The sequence below is a fragment of the Scyliorhinus canicula genome, chromosome 4 (assembly GCF_902713615.1).
Source record: "Scyliorhinus canicula chromosome 4, sScyCan1.1, whole genome shotgun sequence".
Classification (NCBI taxonomy): Eukaryota; Metazoa; Chordata; class Chondrichthyes; order Carcharhiniformes; family Scyliorhinidae; genus Scyliorhinus; species Scyliorhinus canicula.
Window position 1 is genome coordinate 229,737,575 of NC_052149.1, and position 27,211 is coordinate 229,764,785.

The 27,211-nt window shown below is 43.0% G+C and overlaps 1 protein-coding gene across 1 annotated transcript in view; it reads left to right on the top strand.

Moving 5' to 3' along the window:
* Window positions 1–27,211, top strand: part of maml1 (mastermind-like transcriptional coactivator 1) — an 80,783-nt gene that overhangs the window by 47,384 nt on the left and 6,188 nt on the right. Inside the window, exons 2-4 of the mRNA XM_038796217.1 lie at window positions 5,110–6,486; window positions 9,728–9,973; window positions 12,256–12,373. Of these exons, the coding sequence (XP_038652145.1) occupies window positions 5,110–6,486; window positions 9,728–9,973; window positions 12,256–12,373 (1,741 nt within the window). The remainder of the gene's footprint in view (window positions 1–5,109; window positions 6,487–9,727; window positions 9,974–12,255; window positions 12,374–27,211) is intronic.

A 27,211-nucleotide genomic window follows, 5' to 3' on the forward strand; every position in this document is an offset into this window, starting at 1 on the left:
TATATGTTATTCTGCATACACTGTTTAATAGTCTTTATCCCCACAACAAAGGAAGGAAGGAGAGAACCTTGGAGTCATCCTGCTTGTTTGCATCAATCTTTTTTTTTGGAAATCCCATTATAAATTTGAATTTTAAAAAAACTTATTTGCTTTGTCCACAAGTGGCTGTCTTCTTCCACCCCCGCAGTCAGTACTGAAGAAGATAAGTGCTCCACTTTGAGAAAAATCTCTGTTTTCAGTAAATCACTTGCACAACAAGGATTCTAGCAAAAAAAACATTCAAATTAAGTTCCTCTAGTTCTGGTGGAACACTTGGTTTCGCATGTCTTGTTATGGTAGCAGCTGAAATGAATTACTTGTGTAAAATTTGGCTGATGGAAACCTCTTATTGCCCAGAAATGTTTCTTTCAATTTGGATGGACTGCTAAAAGCTTTATTCAATGTGATTTTCACATATTCCCTCCGACATTTTAAGCTGTACAACCATACAGCAACTCAGACGTTTCCATACAGGTTGCATGAAAGTCTGGCTCTTTTAGTATGTGTACCAGGCCGTGCCTTTCAAACAAGTCATAGAATCCTTAAAGTGCAGAAGAAGGCCATTGGGCCCATCAAGTCTGCACTGAACCTAGCCTTTAACCTGGGCCCATGCCCCTGCCCTCTTCCCATAACTCCACCTAAAGTTTAGACACTGAGGTGCAATTTAGCATGGTCAATCTACCTAACCTGGACAACTGTGGAAGGAAGCCGGAGCTCCTGGAGGAAACCCACGCAGACACTGGGAGATTGTGAAACTCCACACAGACCGTTATCTCCGAGGCCAGAATTGAAACTGTGTCTCTTGTGCTGTGAGGCAGCAGTGCTAACCACTGCTTTTTTGTTACCTGACTGGGTGAAGAGGGACAAATTGGCTGCCCTTTATTCAACCTCTTTGCTTGGTTGCAACAAAAGTTTTAAAGTTTATTTTCCTTGTGGATGTCTTTTCCAATCCAAATGTATTTCCTTTTTAGTAAGCCAACCAACCAATTTATCATCTACTAAACCAAGACAACAAAACAGACACCCATATATCAGTCGCAAGAGTCCAAATGAAAGTTAATAGCATACGCGATTAAGTCCACTGTGTGTTAATGTAGAAATTCAGATGTATTATATTATAGATATATGGTGCAGTAAGGATTAAAAGCCTGAGTTCATATTTGGCTGCTGCAGTCATGGTTTAAAATAGTTTGGAAGACAAAAGTTTTGGGAGCCTGGGGTGCAATTAAGCCACTGTAAAAAGCTTGGATTAATGCAGTTTTGTTTGGATGAAGAGGTTCCCTGTGGAGTTAATTAGATTGGTAAGATTATGTCATTACTAGGTGGTGCTAGGGCATCAGACATTTTGCAGGAAAAGGACGGGAGTTGGAAGAACCTGTCAACAGATGTCAAACAGTTTGCTCTTTATAGCTATGTCTTTCAAAGAGTTCAGACTTGTCTGAGTAGAAGATGAGCTGAAGCAGCTTCTGAAGGAATACATCCAGTTTCTGCATGGTTCTGACAGGAGTCAGCTTTTCTTTAAAGCAGTGGTACAAGATTTCTCTTCTCAAAGAACAATGTACATGGATTGTTGAACATTGTGGCAATTTGAAGTTAGCTGGTTTCTTTTAAAATCCTGAAGTTGAATTGAAATCCAAGTAACTTCACTTTGCTGGAGACAATTTCCTTCCCTTTTCAGTGATCTGTCTTCCAGAAATTGATGGATTCCTCCTGAGGCTCTTTCCAATTTGGGGGGTGGAGGGGTGTGGGTTACTAACTCTTGGGTTGCAATTATATACTGTAGAGACGGGGCTTTTCTTAACTAGAGAGATTCAATATTGCTCCCTTCAGTTTTTCCCAGATGACTTTGATGACCTCTTTCTAGGTCTGGCTTGGCAAAACTAGTTCTTAATCTCCTGTCTGTATATTCCCAAAAAGATATTTCATCTCAAACTTTTGACACATTTCAAGAGAGTAGGAACCATCAGGAGATGCGGTTATTTCATCCTTCACAGGGGGATTTGAGTTTCTGTTGAGTGGATCTGGCTGGTCAGCATTTCCCACTATCTTTACGGTTGATTGAAATTCATGACTTTGTATCTTTAATCTCATCCCTAGTGTTGGGTTTTGAAATGTCTCTCTGTGCACATTTCCTTTCACAGGGACTCTTGTTTGCTTTTCTCACCTTCATCTTGCAAGGTGACCTCATTTTAAAACAGCCGTCTCATTTGTTGAAGTAATGAATTTTCAAACAAAGGTTTCTTGAAGAAAACTTTTCAGAAGTAAGGAGACATTTTTATGACAGTTGTATTGTCCTATGATTCATTGATTGAAAAGCAGTAGCATTGCCTTAGCAATAGGTGGCACCATACACCTTCAGTACACTATTTGGCCAACTACAAATACCCAGAAGGAGACTGCAGACTGATGTTTCCATTTGCATTTGTTCCATACAGTTTCATACAACTATTATTTGCATTTTGCTGGCACTTTTACTTGCACAATGAAAACTGCTAACATGTTTTCTCATTCTTAACTCCACTTTGAAACAAAGATTGGACTGAAACATGATCTACAAGTTCTTTTAATTCAGCTCGGGCATACTGATTTAACCTGGCAGGGGTTATTGTTTAACCATACAGCAACAAAATCTTTCTTATTTGCCCTCCAGAGGCTTCACAAATGTACCATGTGGATTTTCTCCATGGCCTCAAACCTGCCCCCCTCCCAACTTTTCAGACAGTCATGCAACAATTTTCTTTTAATTGTTTTGTACCGATGTTGCTTTGTACATTGGGATATACATCTGACACTGCTCAGTATGTAAAGAGATGTATTGGAGTTGTGTGCTTCTTACACACTGAATGATCTCAGTCGAGAATTATACTGCATCAGTTGCACAGTGGTTAGCACTGCTGCCCTTCTGCGCTGAGGTCCCAGGTTCGATGCTGGTTCCGGGTCACTGTCCGTGTGGAGATTGCACATTCTCCCCGTGTCTGCGTGAGTCTCACTCCCACAAATCAAAAAATGTGCAGGGTAGGTGGATTGGCCAGGCTAAATTGCCCCTTAATTGGGAAAAAAAAAATAATTGGGCACTCTAAATTTAAAAAAAGAAAGAATTATACTGCATCTGTACTGTTCGTTGTTTTGCAGTTCTCACTACATGGTTTGGCATTGGAGAAACCATTGTATTAATTATAATTTTATTAGGGTTAATTTGATTCTATTAGTATGGAAGAGATTTCCGTATACTCAAAAGAAAAGTGTGGTGGGTATTTGGGGGGAGTGTATAAATAGGATATTTCAGGAGTACAATTAGGAGGCCTTTATACATGCCCGTAGAGGTTTGGAGCTCTCTTCCTCAAATGATGACTTGACGCTGGATCACTTAATTTTAAATCCTGGGAATAATAGGTTTTTGCTGAGAAGATAAATATGTAGGTCTGTCGGTCCTGCTCCACCGTTCAATAAGATTGTAGCTGATTCTGGGCTACACTCCATTATTCCCAATATCCCTTGATGCCCTGAGACACCAAAAACTTGTCCATTTTGGCCATTGATGGCTCTTCCATAAAACTCAGATGGAGAATTCCAAAGATTCATAACTCTTTGAAGGAATTGATCAGGCCCTTATCCTTAAACACCATCCCCCTTGTTCTAGATTCCCAAGCCAGTGGAAACAACGGGTGGAATTTTATGGCTCCTTTCGCTGGTGGGATTTTCTATTCCCGCTGAAGTCGATGGATGTTCGAATGGCTCACCAATTTTATGGTCCTGTCCCTGCCTCGATGGGGGACATAAAACTCCGTCCAATGTCCCTGTTTAGCCCCTTGATAAACTGATAGTTCATCATCAGCCAGTTCTCATTCCAGGCACCAATCTGAGTGAACCTTCGCTTTCCCACCTCTTAAAGCACCTATTTCCTTGTATAGGAAGGTGAAAATTGCATACACTTAGGTGTGATTCACCAACACCTTGTGCAATGGGGTAAGACTACTTTATGCTTCTACTTCAAGCTCCTTGCAGTAAAATCTGACATACTATTTGCTTTCTTATTTGTTTTTTTTAAATTTATTGATGCATTTATATATTACAATGGACAGAAATGAAATACAACCCCAATCCAACCAACATGACTGTACATAATCAGCTCAACAAAAATACCCCACTGCTGCTTTCCTATTTCTTTGTTGCACCTGCATGTTAACTTTGTGTTCCTTGTATCAGCACTACTACGTCTTTCAGAGCATCAACATTTACACGTTTCACGCCTTTTAAACAAAATATTCTGCTTTTGTATTCTTGCCAGCAAACTGAATAACCTCACATTTCCCCACATCATACTACATCTGCCACATTTTTGCCCACTCGACTGTCTAAATCTCTTGTAACCTTGATGTCCTCCTCACAGCTTGCATTCGTACCTACCTTTATATCTTTAGCGAAATTGGAGACATTACTCTATCTCTTTATCTAAGTCATAGATTGTAAATAGGTGTTAAGGGATATGAGGCAAAGGTGCATAGAAACATAGAAAACAAAAGCAGGAGGAGGCCATTTGGCCCATTCAGGCTGCTCCGCCATTCATTATGATCATGGCTGATCGTCCAACTCAATGCAATGCAATACAGTTCTGCAGTGTATGTTCTATGTTCAATAGCCTCATCCTATCGCCCCAAGCGCTATATGTAACTCCTTGAAAACATACAATGCTTTAGCCTCAACTGCTTCCAATGGTAACTAATTCCAGTTTCACCACTCTCTGGGTGAAGTGTCTCCTCATCTCAATCCTAAAAGGTTTACCCCATATCCTTAGACTATGACCCTGTGGTTCTGGACACCCCCACCACTGGGAACATCTATGTGTAGAGTTAGACTGCAAATTAGTCATGGAGATCTCGTGGGGTTACCACAGGTTGTGGGGCTAAATAGCTTCCTCCCTCTTGAACTTGGGTTGTCCAGAAAAGCCCCAATATGAGCAGGAAGAATCAACCTAATTTAAATTTGGCTAGTCGATTGCAGAATATTTGTCTGGTAATAAATGTTCCTTTGACTTGCTGTCCTAATTATAATTTTCTTGTTTTAATCCAGATCCAGGAAAAAGTGAAGAAGAAATTGATGGTTGATGGCTCATCTTTGAATGGAGATCAACAAAATGGATTTGGAGATGGGAGCTATTCAGGGACCAAGAAGCTCCGATTGAATGGGGAAGATGCATCAGGACTGCTTGCAGTTAATGCATCTTCTAATGGTATGCCACAAATGTCCCCACTGCACCAACGAGGCAAAAGAGCTGTCATCAGGGACAGCATGCAAAGTAATGGGAATCATTCCATGGTCTTGTTAGAAAATGTAAAGAAGGAAGGTCTTCCTGATTCCAGTGTGCATATGAATGGCAGTTGTGCCGGTGGTGATGGGTTTACTCTTATTAAAGAACTTAAGCAGGAGTCTATGTTGGATTTACCTGGTATGAATCCAGCGGGCACCTCTCTCTCCCAGAACAACATGTTCCCAGATATTAATTTGAATGAGCAGGAATGGCAGGAATTATTTGATGAGCTGAACCGATCTGTGCCAGACCAAGATATACAAGATCTCTTCAATGAGGATTTTGAAGAAAAGAAGGATATCGAACCTGCTGGCTCTACTGATCAAACAACCTTACCAGACAACATAATTATCAAGACTGAGATTTTGTCATCTCCCTTTGAACATGAACAAACAATATCTCAGCAAACTAGACCGTCTCCATCTAGACCTTCATTTTCAAGTGTATCTGTTGCTCCTGTTAATACTGCCCCTTCAGTGACTGGCATGTCCCAGGCTATGGCACAATCTTCAGGCCCAACTCCAGTTTCCACAAGGCCTGTATCTAGTGTTCTGTTGCCTGGGAAAGCAGGATCATCTGTGGAACGGTCTCATTCGCAGCAGCTTCAGCAAATGGCAGCTAAACAGAAGCAGAGAGCACAATTCATGCAGAAGCAGCAAGTGCAACACCCCTCACCGAATCAGGTACCAAACTGGTCAGCAGCACCTACCCAAAGTTCTCTTGGTGGACCCTATAGCCTCGATAAGCCAAGCAGTCCTTCACTGTATGCTCAAGACTTCAACCAGAAGCTTACAATGGCCAGCATGCCACCAAAGAGCTCTCCAAAAGCTGGTGGTAACTATCTGCAGTCAAATCACGTTGCCATGTTGAGCCACCAATCTAATGCTTTGGGTCAAAATTCCACAAACAGCCAAGCTTCTCTGCTAAATTATGCCAACACTAAACGGTTGACTCATTTTGAAATTGATAATGGTCAAAGGGCCATGCCACCGAACCACAGCAAAGCTGCAATGTTTGCTTATGTACAACAGCAGCAGACACTTTCTCATCTAAGTGATGAACAGAAACGAATGCTGATGAAACAGAAGGAGCTTCCCCAGGGTGGTGTTGCATACAGGCCCCTTCTGCAACACAGTCAGGTAAGAGCTTTGTATTTTATTGCAAGTCCTGACGTAACATTCCTGGAGGTTTTCAATTATACTATAGGTGCTGGAGATTAGTAGTTTGAGAGCAGCATGTTTTTCTGTCTTTTCCCCCTCTTTTTGCTCTCCACTGGTTGGAGTCACACCATAGCACAAAGGAAGATGGTTGGAGGTCAGTCATCTCAGTCCTGGGACATTACATCCTTGGGGTAGTGTCTTCGGCCCAACCATCTTCAGCTGCTTCATCGATGACCTTCCTTCCAACATAAAGTCAGATGTGGGGATGGTCACTCATGTTCAGCACCATTCACGACTCCACAGACACTGAACAGTCCACGTGCAAATGCAGAAAGACCTGGACAACATCCAGACTTGAGTTGACAGGTGACAAGTACCAGGCAATGACCATCCCCAATAAGAGGAAATAAAACCATCTCCCCATGACATTCAATGGCATTACCATCACTGAATCCCTGACTATCAACATCCTGGGGGTTATCATTGAACACAAAGTGAACTTGACTAGCCATATAAATACAGTGGCTACAAGAGCAGGTCGGAAGCTAGGAATCCTGCGGTGCGTGACTCCACAAAGTTCCACCACCTAAGGCACAAGTCAGGAGTGTGATGGAATACACCACACTTGCCAGGATAAGTGCAGCTCCAACAACAATCGAAGCTCGACACCATTCAGGACAAATCAGTACACTTGGTTGTTGCCCCTTCCACAAGCATTCACTCCCTCCACCATCGATGCACAGTGGCAGCCATGTACACTATCTACAAGATGCACTGCAGGAACTCACCAAGGCTCCTTAGGCAGCATCTTCTAAACAATGACCACTGCCATCTAGAAGGACAAGGACATACCTGGGAATCCCACCACCTGGAGATTCCCTTTGCTCACCGTCCTGAATTTGAAATATATTGTTGTTCCTTCACTTAGTGGGTCAAAATTGTGGAACTCCTTCCCTGACAGCACTGTGGGTGTATCTACATCACATGGACTGCAGCGGTTCAAGGCAGCAGCTAACCATCACCTTCTCTTAGTGATGCAATTAGTGATGAGTAATAAATGCTGGCCCAGTCAGTGAAGCCCATACCCTGTATTTAAAAAAAAAAAAGAATTTTAATAAAAAGTATCACTATCCTCAGCCACTGTCTCTATAAACATGACTTGATTAGGTTTGGATCAGGGTAGCGACCCTGGCTGGGAACTGGAATACTCCATTCAACCTTCATGGCTACTTTATCTCAACCTTATTTACCCACTGTGGCTCCAAATCCGTCAATCCCCATACCCACCAAAAATCTTATTATTCTCTGATTCAATACTCTCAGCCTTTTGGAGGAGGGGATTGCTGATTTTTACTATCCCTTGTGCAAAAGTGCTTCCTGATTTCATTTCTTTCCTGGATGGCATAGTTCTCAACTTTTAAGGTTGAAATTCCTCAACAGAGGAATTGATTTTCTTCTCTGCCCCGTCTAATCCTTTCAACATTGATCAGATTATTGATCTCTTGCTTCCCTCCACTTAGGAAGTCATGCAGCTAATTCTGCACAGGCGAATGGTGGAAACTGGGGCCTTTCTGGCCCATGAGGGCTTTAGATCTCTCTCTCTCTCTCTCTCTCTCTCTCTCTCTCTCTCTCTCTCTCTCTCTCTCTCTCTCTCTCTCATTTATTTATATTTTGATTATTGAGCAAATTATTTTTTTAAACATTCAATTCCAGGCTCACAATAGTACAATTGAAAATGTGAACCATGTTAGGCCATCACTTTGCTGGTGTTTATTTTCTCTGTCCTTTGCTCTTCTCACTTTGCTGTTTGTGGTAGCTCTGCTATGGAGCTCAGCTCATCAATGGCAATATTGCTATCAGTTGAAGGAATGAGATGGGGCCTGTGAGAGAAGTTGAGCAGTCCACAAATGCAAGGTTACTGGCATTCTTGGAAAAATTTGTGATGACAAACGCTTGAAACTCTGCTTGTTTTGGTTCTGCCAAAAGATTTGAGCATGTGCACTAGTTGTGATTTCCTCACCTGGTCACGTTTCGTTCACCTAAAGCTAGGAGTTGAGTTTTGGCTTTGGCAGGGATTGGGCTGAGCTTTGATGCTATCTGTGGTTGAATAGACTTCAGATGCTTAAGCTCCTGTATGGAAGTGATTGCAAGGATTCCAGAGCACACTGAACATCAGTGGAACCTGCCAGAAGTACAAGGTGATGACTTTAGAAAGGGTGAATCAAATTTCCTTCATTAAGTGGGACCCAGATTAAATGCAGATAAAAATAAAAGATTAATCTGATGAAATTCAGTCCTTTAAGATGTTGCAGACCAATAACTGGTTGTCTGGAGTGAAAGGTTGAAGTTGAAGAGTTGTGCTCCGCAACTGTGATGTCACTGATTTATTGGTGATTGTCATTTCAGGTGGTCTCAGTAGATTTTAGAAGAGATAGAAATTTTGTGATTATGGCATGTGAAGATTGCTTAGATTTTGTTCCGGCAAAACTACAGTTGATTTCTGGATACCTTCCTTTTCCTTGGCTGAGAACCATCTCCGAGTTCTTCCTCGGCAGTCCCTCTTTCACAACAAAAACAAAATGGCTGTTTTGTTAATTTGAAATGAACCATTGTTCCATCAAGCAGAGGTTAATTACATTGAGGTCCTTTTGAAGTCCCTTCCTGGACCCTCTTCTCTTGGAAGCTAAAGTATGTTTAACGGACAACCCTGGAGGAGTCTTGCAATGTAATGACTCTGATCAGCTCTGGAGATAGAGTCTGACAGGTCAGAACCAATTCAGAAAAGTGTCAAGAGTCTGTTCGTATCTCCAATTTGAAACGGCCTTTGAAACGCAATTGAAAGGTTTGAAAGCAAAAAATGTACCTTTTAAAACAGTTGTCTTTAATATATTATAAATATAAAATATTATAACTACACATTTGGCATATAATAGGATAGTCTTGGAGAAAATAAATCCAATGAAGAATTTAGGAGAGACTCCTTTCTCCAGTGAGTAGTTAGAATGTGGAACTTGCTACCATATCAATATTGAGGCAAATAGCATAGATGCACTTTAGGGGAACTTAGAGGACCAAATGAGGAAGAAAGGAATATGAAAAGGATGGGAAGCGATTCGTGGAGCATAAACACTAATGACCAGTTGGGTTGAACCGCCCATTTCTTTGCTGTCAGCTCAATATAATTCTGTGTACTGATTGTGCGTGTTTTTATTTTAACTAGGATCAAAATCCAGGAACAGTCACCAGGGCATCAAACTCTGTTCCAGGATCAGGTCCAGGGACCCAGCCTCCACCTGTTTCTATCGCTGGTAACCACGGAAATGTAACCTACCTTGGTAACCAGCAGCAAGCTGCTGCCATGAAACAGCAGCAACTTCTGATGGATCAGAAGCAACGAGAGCAGCTACAACTGATGGAGCAGCAGAAGCAGCAGTACTTGCAGAGGCAGCATCTACTGGCAGAGCGGGTATGTAATGTGTGGTTGCGTATGGGTTCTACATTGTGCAAGTATTACGAGGAGAACTCCCAAGTGATTAAATGTTGCAGAATTGGGGAACTGAACCTACTTCCCATCAGAGGTAACTGTGAAATGTGGTTAGTGTGTGAAATCATGTAATGCACATTTGGGCAAGTGGTGTGAGGTAAAATTCTCTTACTAGTTGTTGCAACATAACTGGAATTGACAGAGGTGAGTATAAAATGTCAAGGAATAAAAACAGAAAATCCTGGGAAAACTCAGCATGTGTGGAAAGAGAAGCGGCGTTAACGGAAGAAGAGTCATACGGAGGGTACTCTACTGCAGGTCAGGCAGCATCTGTGCTTTCCCAGCATTTTCTGTTTTTATTTTGGATTTCCAGAATCTGCAGTATTTTGCTTTCATAAAATGTCATAATATTTATTGTCACAAGTAGGCTTACATTAACACTGCAGTGAAGTTACAGTGAAAATCCCCTTGTCGCCACATTCCAGCGCCTGTTTGGGTACACGGAGAGAATTCAGAATGTCCAAATTGTCATGTACTGGAAACAGAAAATGGTGCAGATCTGGCAGCATTTTTGAAGGCAGAAATAAAGGGGGTTGGGGGAGGGAGGGAGCGAGAGAAGGTGTGGAAAATTCAACTAACAATTGGAATTGGCCAAATTGGTCTGAACCGAGGAGAAGCCCAGAAGATAGACCAAGATTTATTGACTTAATAAAAAGTATAGAAATTATTGTGCATCCTTATTCTGGGAAACAACAAACAACAAATTAAAAATATTTCTAGTAATGTAAAGGATTTGATTGGAGAGATTGGCTCATAGGTTGAAATAGGTACATAACTCTTTGCTGCATCGTGAGTGGAGTTTATTGGATAGTAGTAATCAAGAACAAAAAACATGTGCGTTGTAGACATACTTCGAACAGCACTTCAGGAATTCCTGTCCATTACTACTCTGCAAGCATGCCAAGTTAATATTATCTGTGGAAAAGCATGGGTGAAATCATCATCCGAACTATATGCTATAGTTCTGTTCAACTTAAAAATTGTATGAAAATTATAGAGCTCAAGTTGTAACACCTTCTATTTTAAAATGCTACCTTTTTTGGGTATGAATGTGAAAAGGGCAGAAAGAGATAAATAAGCGGCAATGGACCATCTGAATGATCTGTATCCACAAGCTCGCGTTTTCTATTGTCAGTCTCAATGTCCAAGCATATCAGAAATTAAGTTGGGCAGTGATTTAGGAAACTTGACTTTCCTGCAACATGGAAAATGTAATGGAATAGACTTCACAAATAATTGTTTGTGCTGTTGTCAACTCGATTCGAGAAACTACTATTGAGGTTATAAAATAAATTCTCATCTTCGTGTTGCTTCATCAGACCTCCGAGTATCTGATACAGTTTTGACTGACCTGGTCAAAAACACTTGTCACAAGCTGGTTTATAATAGATATTTAATCTTGTGGCAGATTTGATTCATAAATATTTCACTAGATTGGTTGCAAATATTAATTTGAAATATTATCAAATCACGTGACATAGAAGGAGACCATTGGCTATACTGGCTTTCCTCCCCATTTTCTTGCTCTTCTCCAAATAGCCGAGCACATTGTTCCTTTTCAAGTATTTATCCAATTCCCCTTTGAAAGTTGCTTACTGCCTACCCCAATATCCTTTCACCCCCTTGTTAATCACAGCATCAGGGACCTGGGTTCAATTCGGCCTTGGGTGACTGTCTGTGTGGAGTTTGCGCATTCTCCCTATGTCTGCGTGGATTTCCTCTGGGTGCTCTGGTTTCCTCCCGCAGTCAATAGATGGGCAGATTAGGTGGATTGGCCATGCTAAATTGCCCTTTAGTGTAGGTTAGGTTAAGGGATAATTGGGATAGGGTGGGTGTGTGGGCTTGGGTGGAGTGCCCTTTCAGAGGGTCGGTGCAGACACGATGGGCCAAATGGCCTGCTGCACTGTAGGGATTTTATGAAAGGGACAACATGTGGGAAAACGTTCTTTTCCATAATTATCTTCTCCTTTAACATGTCTTTGGAGAACTTTGTTTTATTTTGCCTGTTGGTTATAGTTGGTATTTGAAGCAAGCCACACCCATGCTGAAACTGGCAACGGTGAATCTTTGTTGTGTTGCTATTTGAGTCCTGAGTATCCCGTTGACTGGGATAAATTCACAGCAAATAAAATTCCACACCAGGTCTCATTTGTAGATTGGAATTAATCTCAGCAATCCTGAAAGTATTCTTTCTCGTGTTCCAGGAGAAGCAGAGAAAACAGCAGGAACAACAGTTGCAGAGGCACCTCACCAGGCCCCCACCTCAATATCAAGATCAGCAGCAAAACCCATATCGTGTTGAGCAGGTCAGCCAGTTTCAGGGTAAGTGTGGTATTGTTACTTGGGCTAATGTTCTATCTAGAGCAGGGGTGGGCAAACTACGGCCCGCGGGCCGCATGCGGCCCGCCAAAGGTCTTTATGCGGCCCACCAAGATCAAGTCATAAAAATTTTTTTTTTTTTAATTTTAAGGTTAATGGGGGGGGGGGGGGGGGGGGGGGGGGAGAAAGAGAGAGGGCTGTTGGGTTACTGGTATAGGGTGGATACGTTGACTTGAGTAGGGTGATCATTGCTCGGCACAACATGTGTTTCATGTGAAGTTTCTACTTTAAAATATTAATTAATAAAAATTAATTGCTTTTTTTTCTCTTTAAAAACCTTTTATTTTGGCTATTTTAAATATTAATTATTTTACTTAATATACTATGCGGCCCTTTAAAATTGTGAATTTCTGAATGTGGCCCTTGCACGGAAAAGTTTGCCCACCCCTGATCTAGAGGCAGTGATCAATGCTGGTGAAATTCATGATGCAATCAGAAAGCTTCTTGCAAGATTATTTTCACTCATTATGGGCTTGGCTAACCAGATATAACAACATAATGGAAGGTGGTTATGGTTGTGAGTCTTCTCAGCTGCAGGACTTCCTCAGTGTAATGTGCTAGGCTGAACCATCTTCAGCCACTTCAACAATAACCTTCCCTCCATAAGTGAGGAATGTTCACTGATGATTCAAGTGTTCATTGCCAACCATAACTTCTCTCATACTGAAGCAGTGCATGTTCATGTGCAGGAATACCTGTGTATATTCAGATGGATTAATAAGTGACAAGTAACATTTGTGCTACACAAGTGCCGGGCATTGATCATACTAGCAAGAGGTAATCTGATGGTCCCCCTTTGCCATTCAATGGCATTACCATTGGAAAGTCACCCACTATCAATATCATGATGGTTGCAAACTTAACTGAACCAACCATGTGAAAACTGTGTCTACAAGAGCAGGGCAGGCAGTGGGAATTCTGTGACTGGTAACTCACCCCCTGACTCCCCAGAGCCTGTCCACTATCTTAAAGGTATGTCAAGAATGTAATGGAATACACTCCACCTGCCTGGATGAGTGCAGCTCCAATAATACTCAATGCCATCCAGGGCAAAGCAGCCCGCATGCACTGAGTAAACATTCACTTCCTCCACCAGCACAGTGGCAGCATCGTGTACTATCTACAAAATGCACTGCAGCAATTTGCCAAGCCTCCTACAACAGTGCCTTCCAAACCCGAGACCTTGGTCACCTCGAAAGAAGAGACCGAAGATGCATCGGAACATCACGACCTACCTGCAATTTTCCCCCAAAATTGTGTACCATCCAGATATGGAACTCTACTGCTGTTCCTTTAATGTCACTGGGTGAAAATGCTGGAACTCCCTTCCTAACTACTGTGGGTGTGTTTACATAAAATGGACTATAATGGCTCAGGAAGGCGGCTCATCACCACCACCAAAGGCATACAAATTAGGAGCAGGAGTAAACCACTCAGCCTCTTGAGCTTGCTCTGCCATTCAAATGGCTGATCTGATTGTAACCTCAACCCCACATCCTGCCTACCCCGATAACCTTTCACCCCCTTGTTAATCAAGGGATCTGTTTAACTCTACCTTTAAAAGATTCTGCCCCCACTGCTTTTTAAGGAAGAGGGTTCCAAAGACTAATCCTCTGAGAGTAAAAGTTTCTCTTGATCTCTGTCTTAAATGATTAATCCCAGGCGGCACTATGGCACAGCTTATCACTGCTGCCTCACAGCGCCACGGTCCCAGGTTCGATCCTGGCCCTGAGTCACTATCCGTGTGATGTTTGCACATTCTCTCCTTGTTTGCGTGGGTCTCCTCCTCCTCCTTCCCCCCCCCCCCCAACAACCCAAAAGATGTGCCGAGTAGGTGGATTGGCCAGGATAAATTGCCTCTTGATTGGAAGTGGGGGGGGATATTGGATACTTAAATGAGTGATCCCTCATATTTCAAAAGTGACCCTTAGTTCTAGATGTCCCACAAGAGGAAACATCCTCTCCATACCCACCCGGTCAAGACTTCTTGATCTTCAAGGTTTTCATCAAGTCGCCTCTTGCTCTTCTAAATTCCAGCGGGTACAAACCTAACCTGTCCAACCTTTTCTCATAAAACAGCCCGCCCATTTTTGTTATTAGTGCAGTAAACCTTCTCTGAACTGCTTTGAATGCATTTGCATATTTCCTTAAATAAAGAGACCAATACTGTACACAATACTCCAGATATGGTCTCACCAGTGCCCCGAGCAGCTGAAGCACAATTTGTCACAAATGATAACATTCTATTCGGTTTCTTAATTATTTGCTGTACCTGCAGTCTAGCCTTTTGGATTCATGCACCAGAGCACCCAGATCCCTCGGAATCTCAAACCTCTGCAATCTCTCACCATTTCGATAATGAGATTATTTTTATTTTTCCTGACAAATTCACATTTCTCCACATTCTACGACAATTGCCAGATCTTTACCCACTCATTTAACCTATCTATGTCCCTTTGTGGCTTCTTTAAGTTCTTTTCACAATTTACTTTCTGTCTTTGTGCCATCAAAATTAGCAACCATACTGTTAGCTCTTTCATCCAAGTCATTTATCTAAATTGTGGAAAGTTGAGGCAGACCTTTTCTCAGATCCAGCTAACCAGACAAAGGACCCCATTTAAAAATAAAAATCATTTGCGGGGAGTGGGCATAGCCGCCCTTCAGAAGGTGGTGGTGAGTTGCCTTCTTGAACTGCTGCAGTCCCCAAGGTGTAGGTGCACCCACAGTGCAGTTAGAACAGGAATTCCAGGATTTTGACCCAGTGCTAATGAAGGAACAGCTACACATTTCCAAGTCAGGATGGTGAGTGACTTTTGTGGGAACCGCCAGATGGTGGGTTCCCAGGTATCTTCTGCTCTTGCCCTTCTGGATGGTAGTGGTCATAGGTTCGGAAGGTGTTGCCCAACAAACCTTTGAGTTCCTGCAGTGCATCTTGTAGATGGTGCATGTGGCTGCCAATGTTTGTTGTTGTTGGAGGGAGCGAACGTTTGTGGAAGGGGGTATCGGTCAAGCAGGCTGCTTTGTCCTAGGTGGTGCCAAACTTCTTGTGTTGTCAGAGCTACACTCGTCTGGGCAGGTGGATAGTATTTCCATTACACTCCTGACTTGTGCCTTGTAGATGGTGGACAGGCTTTGGGGAGTTAGGAGGTGAATTTCTTGCCACAGGATTCCAACCTTTGACCTGCTCTGGTAGTCACAGTAATTTCTCTGGCTAGTCCAGTTCAGTTTCTGGCCAATGGTAACCCCTAGCATGTTGATAGTGGCAGCTTCAGCAATGGTAATGCCATTGAATGTCAAGGAGTGGTGGTTAGATTCTCTCTTGTTGGAGATAGTTTTTGCCTGGCACCTGTGGAGTGTATCTACTTGCCATTTGTCAGCCCAAGCTTGGATATTGTCCAGATCTTGCTGCATTTACATAGATGTATAAAAGATAGGAGCAGGAGGAGGCCTTTTGGCCCTTCGAGCCTGCTCTGCCATGTATCACGATCATGGCTGATATTTCAACTCAATATTCTGATCCTCCTTTCTCCCCATAGCCCTTAATCCCATTCGCCCCAAGTGTTATATCTAAGCACCTCTTGAATATATTCAATGTTTTAGCATTAACTACTTCCTGTGGTAATGAATTCCACAGGCTCACCACTCTTTGAGTGAAGAAATGTCTCCTCATCTCTGTCTGAAATGGTTTAACTTGACTTCTCAGACTGTGGCCCCTGGTTCTGGACACACCCACCATCGGGAACATCTTCCCTGCATCTACCCTGTCTAGCCCTGTTAGAATTTTATGAATCTTGATGAGATTCCACCCCCTCCTCTGAACTCCAGCCAATCTCTCCTCGTATAACAGTCCCGCCATCTGTGGATTCAGTCTGAAAAACCTTTGCTGCACTCCCTCGAGAGCAAGAAGATCCTTCCTCGGAAAAGGAGACCAAAACTGCACACAATATTCTAGGTGTGGCACCCAAGGCCCTGTATAATTGCAACAACACATCCCTGCTCCTTTACTCAAAACCTCGCAATGAAGGCCAACATACCATTAGCTGCCTTTACCACCTGGTGCACCTGCATGCTTACCTTCAGCGACTGGTGCACAAGGACACTCGGGTCCAGCTGCATACTCCCCTCTCCAAATTTATAACCATTCCAATAGTAATCTGCCTTCCTGTTTTTGCTTCCAAAGTAAATAACCTCACACTTGCCCAAATTATACTGCATCTGCTATTGATTTGCCCACTCGCCCAACCTGTCCACATCATGCTGTAGGATCCCTGCATCCTCGTCACAGTCCACCCTCCCACCCAACTTGGTATCATTTGCAAACTTTGAGATGCTACATTTTGTTTCCCCCATCTAAATTATTAATATATATTATGACTAGCTGGGGTCCCAGCACCGATTCCTGTGGCACCTCACTAGTTACTGCCTGACAATTTGAAAATGACTCATTCATTCTTACTCTTTGTTTCCTCTCTGCCAACCAGTTTTCTATCCAGCTCAGTGCACTTCCCCCAATCCCATGCGCTTTAATCTTGCCCAATAATCTCTTATGCAGGACTTTGTCAGATGTGTTCTGAAAGTCGAAATATACCACATCGACTGGCTCCCCTTGTCAACTGTACTAGTTACATCTTCAAAGAATTAGACATAGACATAGAACATACAGTGCAGAAGGAGGCCATTCGGCCCATCGAGTCTACACCGACCCACTTAAGCCCTCACTTCCACCCTATCCCAATAACCCCATCTAACCTTTTTGTCACTAAGGGCAATTTATCATGGCCAATTCCAACAGATTTATCGAGCATGATTTCCTCTTCATAAATCCATGGTGACTCTGACTGATCCTGCCACTGCTTTCTAAATGTTTAGCTATATAGTCCTTGATAATGGATTCAAGAATTTTAGGCTTCTTGTTCTATAATTCCCTGCTTTCTGTCTACCTCCCTTTTTGAATATCAGAATGATGTGAGCTACCCTCCAAGGGACTGTTCCAGAGTCTATAGAGTCCCGGAAGATGATCACCAATGCATCCACTATTTCCAGAGCCACCTCCTTAAGCACTCTGGGATGCAGATTCTCAGGCCCTGGGGATTTATCTGCTTTCCATCCCATCAATTTTTCCAGCACCATTTCTCTACTAATATTGATCTCCCTCAATTCTTTCCTCTCATTAAACTATTCATTCTGCAACATTTCTGGTATCTGATTTGTGTCCTCTTTTGTGAATGGACATGGACTGCTTCAGTATCTGAGTGGTATAGAATGTTGGGCAGCCATCGGCAAACATCCCCACTTCTAACCTTATGATGGAAGTTAGATCATTGATAAAGCAACTGAAGATGGTTGGGCCTCGGGCAGTAACCTGAAGAACTCATGCAGTGATGTGCTGGAACTGAGATGATTGACTTCCAACCACCACAGCAATCTCCTTTTGTCACGTATGACTTAAATCAACTGAGAGATTCTCCCCTGATTCCCATTGACCTTAATAATCTTTGTTAGTGTCACAAGTAGGCTTACATTAACATTGCAATGAAGTTTCTGTGAAAATCCCCTAGTCGCCACACTCCAGCGCTTGTTCGGGTACACTGAGGGAGAATTCAGAATGTCCAATTCACCTAACAAGCACGTTCTTTCGGGACTTATGGGAGGAAACTGGAGCACCCGGTGGAAACCCACGCGGACGTGGGGAGAACGTGCAGACTCCGCACAGACGGTGGACCAAGCCAGGAATTGAACCTGGCACTGTGAGCAACAGTGCTAACCAAGTGCTAACGTGATGCTAAAGATAGGTTGAATTTGTCCTGGGCCAGGTAGATGCAAGTGTTGTGGCTGTACTGAATCAGCTTGGCTAGCTGCAACCTCTGGAGCCTAAGTCTTCAATACTATTGCTGGAATATTGTTGAGGCCCATAGCCTTTTCCGTATCCAGTGCCTTCAGCCGTTTCTTGACACCACATGGAGTGAATCAAATTGGCTGAAGACTGAATACTGGGGGCCTCCGGAGGAGACCTACATTATTTGGCACTTCTGGCCGAAGATTGTTGTGAATATTTTACCCTTATCTTTTGCATTGATGTGCTGGCTTCCCCATTAATGACGGTGGGCATATTTGTGGAACCTCCTCCAGTGAGTTGTTTAATTGTCCATCACCGTTCCAGGTGCATGTGACAGGACTGCAGAGCTTTGATCTGATCCGTTGGTTGTGGAATAGCTCTGCCTTATTAGCTGTTTATGATGTTTGGCATGCAAGTCGTCCTGTATTGTAGCTTCATTTTTAGATTTGCCTGATATTGCTTCTGGCATGCCGTCTTGCACTCCTCATTGAACCAGGGTTGATCCCCTGGCTTGGTGGTAATGGTAGAGTGGGAGATATGCCAGGCCATGAGGCTACAAATTGTACAAAAAGTACAATTCTTCACCTGTTGATGGCCCACAGCACCTCCTGGATGCTCAGTCTTGAGTTACTAGATCTGTTTGAAGTCTATCCCATTTAGTATGGTGGCAGTGCCACACAACATGATGGAGGGTAACCTCAATGTGAAGTTGGGACTTTGTCTCCATAAGGACATGGTGATGGGGTGTCTGGGTCATTATCTGCAAGATATGATTCCATGAGTATGACTGTGTGTCTGTGTGAGACATTAATTTTGTCACAAGCCCCCAGACCTTAAGTCAGGAGGACTCCATAAGGTCACCCCTACTGACACTGTCATAAACAGATGCATTTGTGACAGTGTTTAGCACTGCTGCCTTCCAGCGCCGAGGACCCAGGTTCGATTCTGGCCCCGGGTCACTGTCCAAGTGGAGTTTGCACATTCTCCCCGTGTCTGCGTGGGTCACATCCCCACAACCCAAAAAGATTTGCACGGTAGGTGGATTAGCCATGGTAAATTGCCCTTTAATTGGAGAGAAATAATTGGTTTGTCTAAATGTTTTTGAAAAGATGTATTTGCAGCAGGCAGGTTGGTGAGGATGAGGTCAAGTATGCTTTTCTCTCTTGGTTCTCTCACCACCTACCGCAGACCCTATCTAGCAGTTATGTCCTTTTAGGACCCAGACGGCTGGGCCTGTGGTGCTGTTACCGAGCTATCTTGGTGATGGACATTGAAGTTCTCCACCCAGAATATATTCTGTGCCTTTGCCACCCTTGGTGCTTTCTCCAAGTGGTGTTCAACATCGAGGAATACTGATTCATCAGCTGAGGGGCGAGGTTGTATGGTAATCAGATTTCCTTCCCCATGTTTGACATGGAAACTTGGGGTCCAGAGTTGATGTTGAGGACTCCAGGGTCAATTCCCTCCTGACTGTATACTACTGTGCTGCCACCTCTGCCGGTGGAACTAGACAAGGTGATGGGGTGTCTGGGTCATTATCTGCAAGATATGATTCCATGAGTATGACTGTGTATCTATGTGAGACACCTAATTTTGGCATAAGCCCCAGATATTAAGTCAGGAGGGCTTTGCAAGGCCAACATAGCTGGGTTTGCAGTTTCCAATGTTGGGCGATCAACCGGTTTCATTTCTTTTGTAGCGATTGAGTACAACTGTGTGGCTTGCTAGGCCATTTGAGACGGCATGTAAGAGGAAACCATGTTTAGGCAATATTATTGAAAGTCTCTTGACCATGAAACCATTCTCTATTGTGATAACCCATAGAACATAGAACACTACAGCGCAGCACGGGTCCTTCGGCCCTCGATGTTGTGCCGACCTGTGAAACCATCTGAAGCCTATCTGACCTACACTATTCCATTTTCATCCATATGTCTATCCAGTGACCACTTAAATGCCCTTAAAGTTGGCGAGTGTACTACTGTTGCAGGTTCACTAATGTCCTTTTCGGCAAGGAAATCTGCTGAATTTACCTGGTCTGGCCTTTTCTTTCAGTTTGAAACTGCCTTCAGCTTTTTTAGTTAACCACGGATGGTGGTCTCTCCCCTTGGGGAATTTTTCTTTCTCATTGGCATATCTATTCTGAAATATCTCTTTCAATGTCTGTACTGAACCTATATTGACTATCCCTTAACTAGCTCTACTTTCATACCCTCATAATTGCCCTTCCTTAAGTTTAAAATACTAGTCTTGGATCCACTCTTCTCTCCCATAAACTGAATGTAAAATTCTATCATATTATCTTGATGCACAATGCCAGGTCTAGTATAATTTGCCCTTGGGTTGACTCCAGAATGTGCTATCCTGAGAAACTATCCCAAAAACATTCTTTGCCCAATGGCTTTTCCACTCTATATATACATTAGGGATGTCTTAGACAATAGGGGATGAGCAACAAATGCTGGTCTCACATGAAAACATTTTTTAAAAAATGAAAATAATTCTGTCCTCAGCCAGATTTTGCATTGAACACATTCCCGAGGTTCTGTTACACCTGTTTCTCTTTCGTTTTTTAAAATTTAGTGTACCCCAATTATTTTTTTCCAATTGAGGGACAATTTAACATGGTCAATCCACCTACCATGCACATCTTTGGGTTGTGGGGGTGAAACCCATGCAGAAATGGGGAGAATGTGCAAACTCCACACTGGCAGTGACCCGGGGCCGGAATCGAACCCGGGTCCTGAACGCTGTAGGCAGCAGTGCTAACCACCTGCTGCCCCACCTGTTCCTCTTTCATAGACTCATTAAAATTTACAGCACAGTAGAAAACCATTTGGCTATCGTGGCATTTCGGGGTTTTTTTTAAAGAACAGTTGTGCTTAATCCCACGTCCCTTTTTGTCTAGTTTAAAGTTCTTCCTCAATCATTTGTCTCACTCCCTTTTCAAAATAATTTATGGAATCAGTTTCTGCCACCTTTTCGGGGTAAGTGTTTATGATTCCAACACTGGACTTGGTGTTTCCTTCTTATCCACTTTCCAGATCTAGTGTCAATAACTTTTAATCTCGAACCTCTGTGTTGACTCACAGCTTTTCTGCATCTGTCAGCAGATCTATTGTGGTTCAAGTTTCCTCCACAAAGTTCTGTCTTATTCATAGTTTCTATAAACAGACCACATTTAGCCTAATATTTGAAGCAGAGGAATGTACAAGGCTGTGGGAAAAGAGCAGAGCAGCAGATTTATTTTTGGATTTTGGCAGAGAGTTAGAAGGGTCCAAGTCACTGAAACTCTATGGCTCGAGGACCACTTCTGTGTTAACATTACCTAATTGAAAACCTTGGTGTGGGATAAAGACAGAAACTCTGTTATCTCTGCCAGCATCAGAATTGTGTTCAGCTCTGCTCAAAGCAGTAACCTATCTTTTTAAAAATATGTTTGCAACACTTTCTGCCCCTTGTTGATTTCCATGTTCGTCTCTCTGTGTCTGGCAGCTGCTTTATTATCATACAAGGCTCCTAATTAAATTCCTTATTTATGAGATTTATTCTTATAACATTGTTCTCTTCAAGTGCCAAGGTGATTCTGGAAACCAAATTGATTGATAAATCAACTGCACAATTCACCCCAGTTATCAGTTACTTTTGTGTTTCCCAGTGATTTAAATTAAGTATATTTAAGGAATAATAAAATGCTACAGAAACATTCAAACCTAAAATAGCAATTTAAGTGCAAGTTGTTGAAACTTGACGCAGTGTCCAATCATTTTATTGCTTCCGTTTTAAAAGTTCACTTGCACTTTGTGGTATTGCATGCAAAGCCAATAGTTGCCCTGGCAACTAAGTATCTTGCTAGGTCACTTCAGAAGACAGTTAAGCACCAGTCACATCAACGTGGGCCTCGAGACGCATATAGGACAGGAGATTTCCTTCCCTAAGGAACAATAGCGGCCGTTGCTTTATAGACAGTTCAACATAATTAACATAACATAGTCACTTTTATTGATGGCTAGCTTTTTAGAAAAAATTCCAATTATGGGGCAATTTAGCGTGGCCAATCCTGCACATTGAATTGTGGGGGTGAGACCAACGCAGACACGGGGAGAATGTGCAAACTCCACAGGAACAGTGACCGGGGTTGGGATCAATCCCAGGACCTTGGCACCGTGATGCAGCAATGCTAACCACCGTGCCACCCAGGTGGCTAGACTTTTTATTCTTGATTTTAAAATTGCATTCTCAAACTTATGGATTTTTTAAAAAAAGTATTTTTATTCAGATTTTAACATTTACAACACACATTACAAAGTCTAACTAATAAAACCTCCCCACCTTCCTCCCTCCCCTTCCCCTAGCAGTTGACGGTAACCAGCTCCTTGAAATATAATATAAACAAATCCATCTCTTATGGAACCCCTCACTTGCCACTCTTGGAGCAAATTTCACTTTTTCTCAGTCAAAGAACTCCATGGTGAAGAAACAGACCAGACCAGGGGACTGGGCTCAAAGACCACAGGCAAGATCTCCGACGTGGTGCTGAAGAATGACCTCCAAAATTTTCCCAACTTCAGGCGGGATCAGAACATGTGAATATAATTGACTGGGCACCTCCCAAACTGCTCCCAAATATCCTCCAACCCCTCAAACAACCAATTCATCCTTGACCTCGTCAGGTTTGCACTGTGTACTATCTTTAGCTAAATCAATCCCAGCTTCGCGCATGAGGATGACTCATTCACCTTCCGCAGCACCTCACACCACAACCCGTCCTCCAGTGCCATTCCCAGCTCCTCCTTCCACTTAGTCTTCACTCTCTCCATAGACCCTTGTCCTTCTTCCCAATCCTCCCATAAATCACTGAGTGTGCCCCCCCCCCCCCATCCCCAAAACATCGCATCCATCCTCCCAGCCAAACCAATGATTCCCTCGGATCGGCATCAACTTCGTCCCCAACCTAAAGTGCTGCCGGAACTGCCTCCGTATTTTCAGTGTGGCCACCACCACAGGACTCCCCGAGTACTTCCCTGGGGCCAACGGGAACGGCGCCATTGCCAGTGCCTGGAAACCCGACCCATTGCAAGAGCCTGCCCACAATACCCCCGTCTCCCTGCTCCAGCCCCGAACCCTCTCCGTGTCTGACCTCTGCTTCGCCGGGTAGGCCACCCCAAACCTCACGTTGATTTTGTGCAAAGCCTTCTCGCCAGTTCCACAGTGAGATCTTGGTATATACGAATATCAAAGCCTCCCCCACCTCGCCTCGCGATTCAGCTTCGCCCATCTCAGCATCTTTTCCTTCACTTGATACCTGTGGAAGCATATTACCACAACTCTTGGTGGCTCATTTGCCTTTAGTTTCAGCCAGAGTGACCGGTGAGCCTGTCCAACCCATAGAGGGAGGGGTCCTCCTCCTCCCCCGTCAACTTGATGAACATCTCCGCAAAGTACTCCATTGGCTTCTGTCCTCCAACCCACTATCCCCGGATTCTTTTTCTAGGTTTTCAACATCCTTTGATTGCCGTAGACTTTCCAATGATTAATCATACAAAATTCTCCCCAAACACTGTGTGAAGGGCAAAAAAAAACCCCAAAAGCTTAGCAGGAGCCACCCAACGTGCGACCTCCATCTACATGTCCCCACCGGAGGTCCAGTGATGTATAGTATATTACTTCAGTAACATTATCTCTTAACTCTATTCTTACCAATCACATGTCTGTCCCCAAAGCAGTTAGTGCAGATGGAAGTTCCATTCTAACTTATTTTTCAGACATGGCAGAATAGAACGGCAAGGCCATAGTACAAGCTCGCTCCTTTACTCCTCCCGTTCACTGGATCCATCACTTGGAGCATCCTCAATCCGCATCCCACTGATTGCTTTTCATAGACGAGGCAATCAAAGATTATGGGGGACAGATTGGAAAGTGGAGTTGAGACCGCACTGAAATCGGCCATGATTTTATCGAATGGTGGAGCAAGTCCTATGTTCCTACAACTGCAGAAGTACTGACTTTGCGTCTTCACCGAGAAAGATTTCACACCCCTTGCTTGCTGTAGGTTGCATTCAGAGAAGCTGCATTCTTAAACTTTCGCAGCTTCAAATCTTGGTCACACCATACCATACTTTATGTACTATGTGCGATTCTGGTTGACTTATTATAAAGTCTCTAGTCGAGGCACTGGAGAGGGTGCAAAATTTACAAGAATATTGCCAGAAATGTGTGGGTACAAAGATCAGGAAAGTATTAACTGGCCGGCTCTTTTCTCTTGGAAAAGGGCAACTGAGGGGTCTTTAAAACTGAGAGGTTTTGTTGGAGTAGATAATGAAAGGATGTTTCGTCTTGTGAGCAAGAGCATAACGAGAGGCCATCAATACAGTTACCAGGAAATCCAATCGGAATTTGGGAGAAAGAAACTTCTTCAGCTAGCCAGTGGTGAGAATGTGGGACTTGCTGTCACAGAGAATGATTGAAGTAAATTGATGTACAAACATACAAAAGAGAAGAGGAAAGATGATTGTTAGCCATTTTATATAAGAAAATATGGGAGGAGTCAGGGATTAGAACAGGAGCACTGGCTGGGACTGTTTGGGTCGAATGATCTGTTTGTGCCCTATATTCTGTGTGATTCAGAGGCAGTTCTCGGTGCCTGTTTGAATTCCTTGACTGTCTGATATATCTGCCTGGTGCTGGTAGGATGCATTTCCAGTGTTGCAAGCAGCTGGCAGTTGACTCTGATTTTACATCCAGCTCCAAGTTCTCAAATTTAATTTGGCAAGATGACTTTTCCCTATAAGGCATTGCTTCAGGCAAAGTGCTGCAGCCTGTGTTGCAAACAGCACCTGCTGTCTCTCAAACCCATTCACCACCTCCCTTTGCTGCTTCTATCAGTTACAGGATGGTAAGTATTCTTACAGTTATCAGAGTTTTCAAATGACCAGTTATCAAAATATATATTTTTTTGTCACCTTGAGCATTTCTTAATCGCAAGGTTTACATTCTACAGATTATAGAAGAGGCGAGAGTGAGTAATAAACAAAATCTCCTGGTTTATGACCAGAGGGAATTTCCGCATTATTTCTGAGGCTGAGCTGCTTAGACGGTGGACTGAATCACGTACCTTATGCATGGAGCAGAAATATGATTGGTTCCATTTGGTGAATTGTTTTACATTTCCCAGCAAGATGCAGTTGAATAGCTCAGAAACCAGGTTGAGTTCAACTCCAGATGAAATAGCCAGCATTTCTTTGGGAAAGTAATTAAAATTAACCAGTCAGGCAGCAAAATTTTCAGCAGGTTGAATGTTGTTAAGAATAACATGTCTGCCTCAAGGCGCCGAGGAACCGGGTTCAATCCTGGGTCACTGTCCATGTGGAGTTTTCATATTCTCCCCTTGTCTGTGTGGGTCTCACCCCCACAACCCCCTCTAAATTGCCCCTTAATTGAATAAAAAAAGTGGGCACTTAAAATTTTTTTTTTTTTAATGACATGCCTAAGCTTTTAACCTTGCACTCATTAGGACATCTTGTAGGAACGCCAATGTAAAAAGGAACAACAATTTGTACTTCATGAGAAGAGTGTTGATTGGTTGGCAAGTGGGTTCTGGTGCATTCTCCATGGCAACTCTTCTCCAGAGTCCACATGTCTAATCTTTATTATTGTCGCAAGTAGGCTTACATTAACACTGCAATGAAGTTACTTTGAAAATCCCATAGTCGCCACATTCCAGCGCCTGTTCGGGCACAGAGGGAGAATTCAATGTCCAATTTACCTAACAGCACGTCTTTCGGGACTTGTGGGAGGAACCGCAGCATCCAGAGGAAACCCAGGCAGACACAGGGAGAACGTGCAGACTCCGCACAGACTGTGACCCAAGCAGGAATCGAACCTGGAACCTGGCGCTGTGAAGCAACATCACTAACCACTGTGCCTACCAATCAGCACTCTTTTATGAAATGTAAATTGTTTTTTCCCTTTACATTTCGTTTTCTTGTGAGCTTTCTGAATGAGTCAAAAATGAAAATCTTCAGCAATATGTCTTTTTTTCAGCAATACTCTCGTTGAACATTCTTGTGTGAATATAATTTGAATTTTGAGAAATAGACTACTTTAAAATCTGTCATTGTGATGATGACCTTCCTCTAAAAGAGGGAGACAAACCCTGCTGCTATATTGGCAATTTAATTTTTTTTTTCAGAGCAATGAATTCTGTGCTCGCGCTCCTCGAGTTGTTAAAATTGTGATTAGTGTACCATTAGCTGTCGTATTTTATAACACGTACCATTCTACTGTTAAATTGTCAGTAATGATCCTGGGGTATGGGTGGTTTGAGAGATGATATGGTTATGAAAGAAGAATATATAACTGAGAAAGGAGCCAGTTACTGCTCTCATTAGCAAGGGAAACAGAGTGGTCAGCAGTTTAATGGTATAAAATAGAGAGCATGGGTGGAGCTCATGGCCAAAATTAACTTGAATAGGGGTGTAAGGACAGAGCGAGAGAGAAAATAAGAAACAATGTGGGTTCGGGGCTAGGACATGGGGAAGTAGAACAGAAAGTGATAGGAGATAAGCTTTTTATGCAAAATACTTTGTTTATCAAATTGCAAACAAATCGTGAACAGTTACAAGCAAATCATTTCTTTTGCATCCTGATCATGGTATGAAGAATATTGCTTTCTCCCATGTATAAAAAGGTTGTGAATGTAGCCCAATCCATCACGCAAACAAGCCTCCCATCCATTGACTCTGTCTATAATTCCCGCTGCCTCAGAAAGGCAGCCAGCATAATTAAGGACCCCGGGCATACTCTCTTCCACCTTCTTCCGTCAGAAAAAAGATACCAAAGTTTGAGGTCACGTACCAACAGACTCAAGAACAGCTTCTTCCCTGCTGCCATCAGACATTTGAATGGACCTACCTCGTATTAAGTTGATCTTTTCTCTACATCCT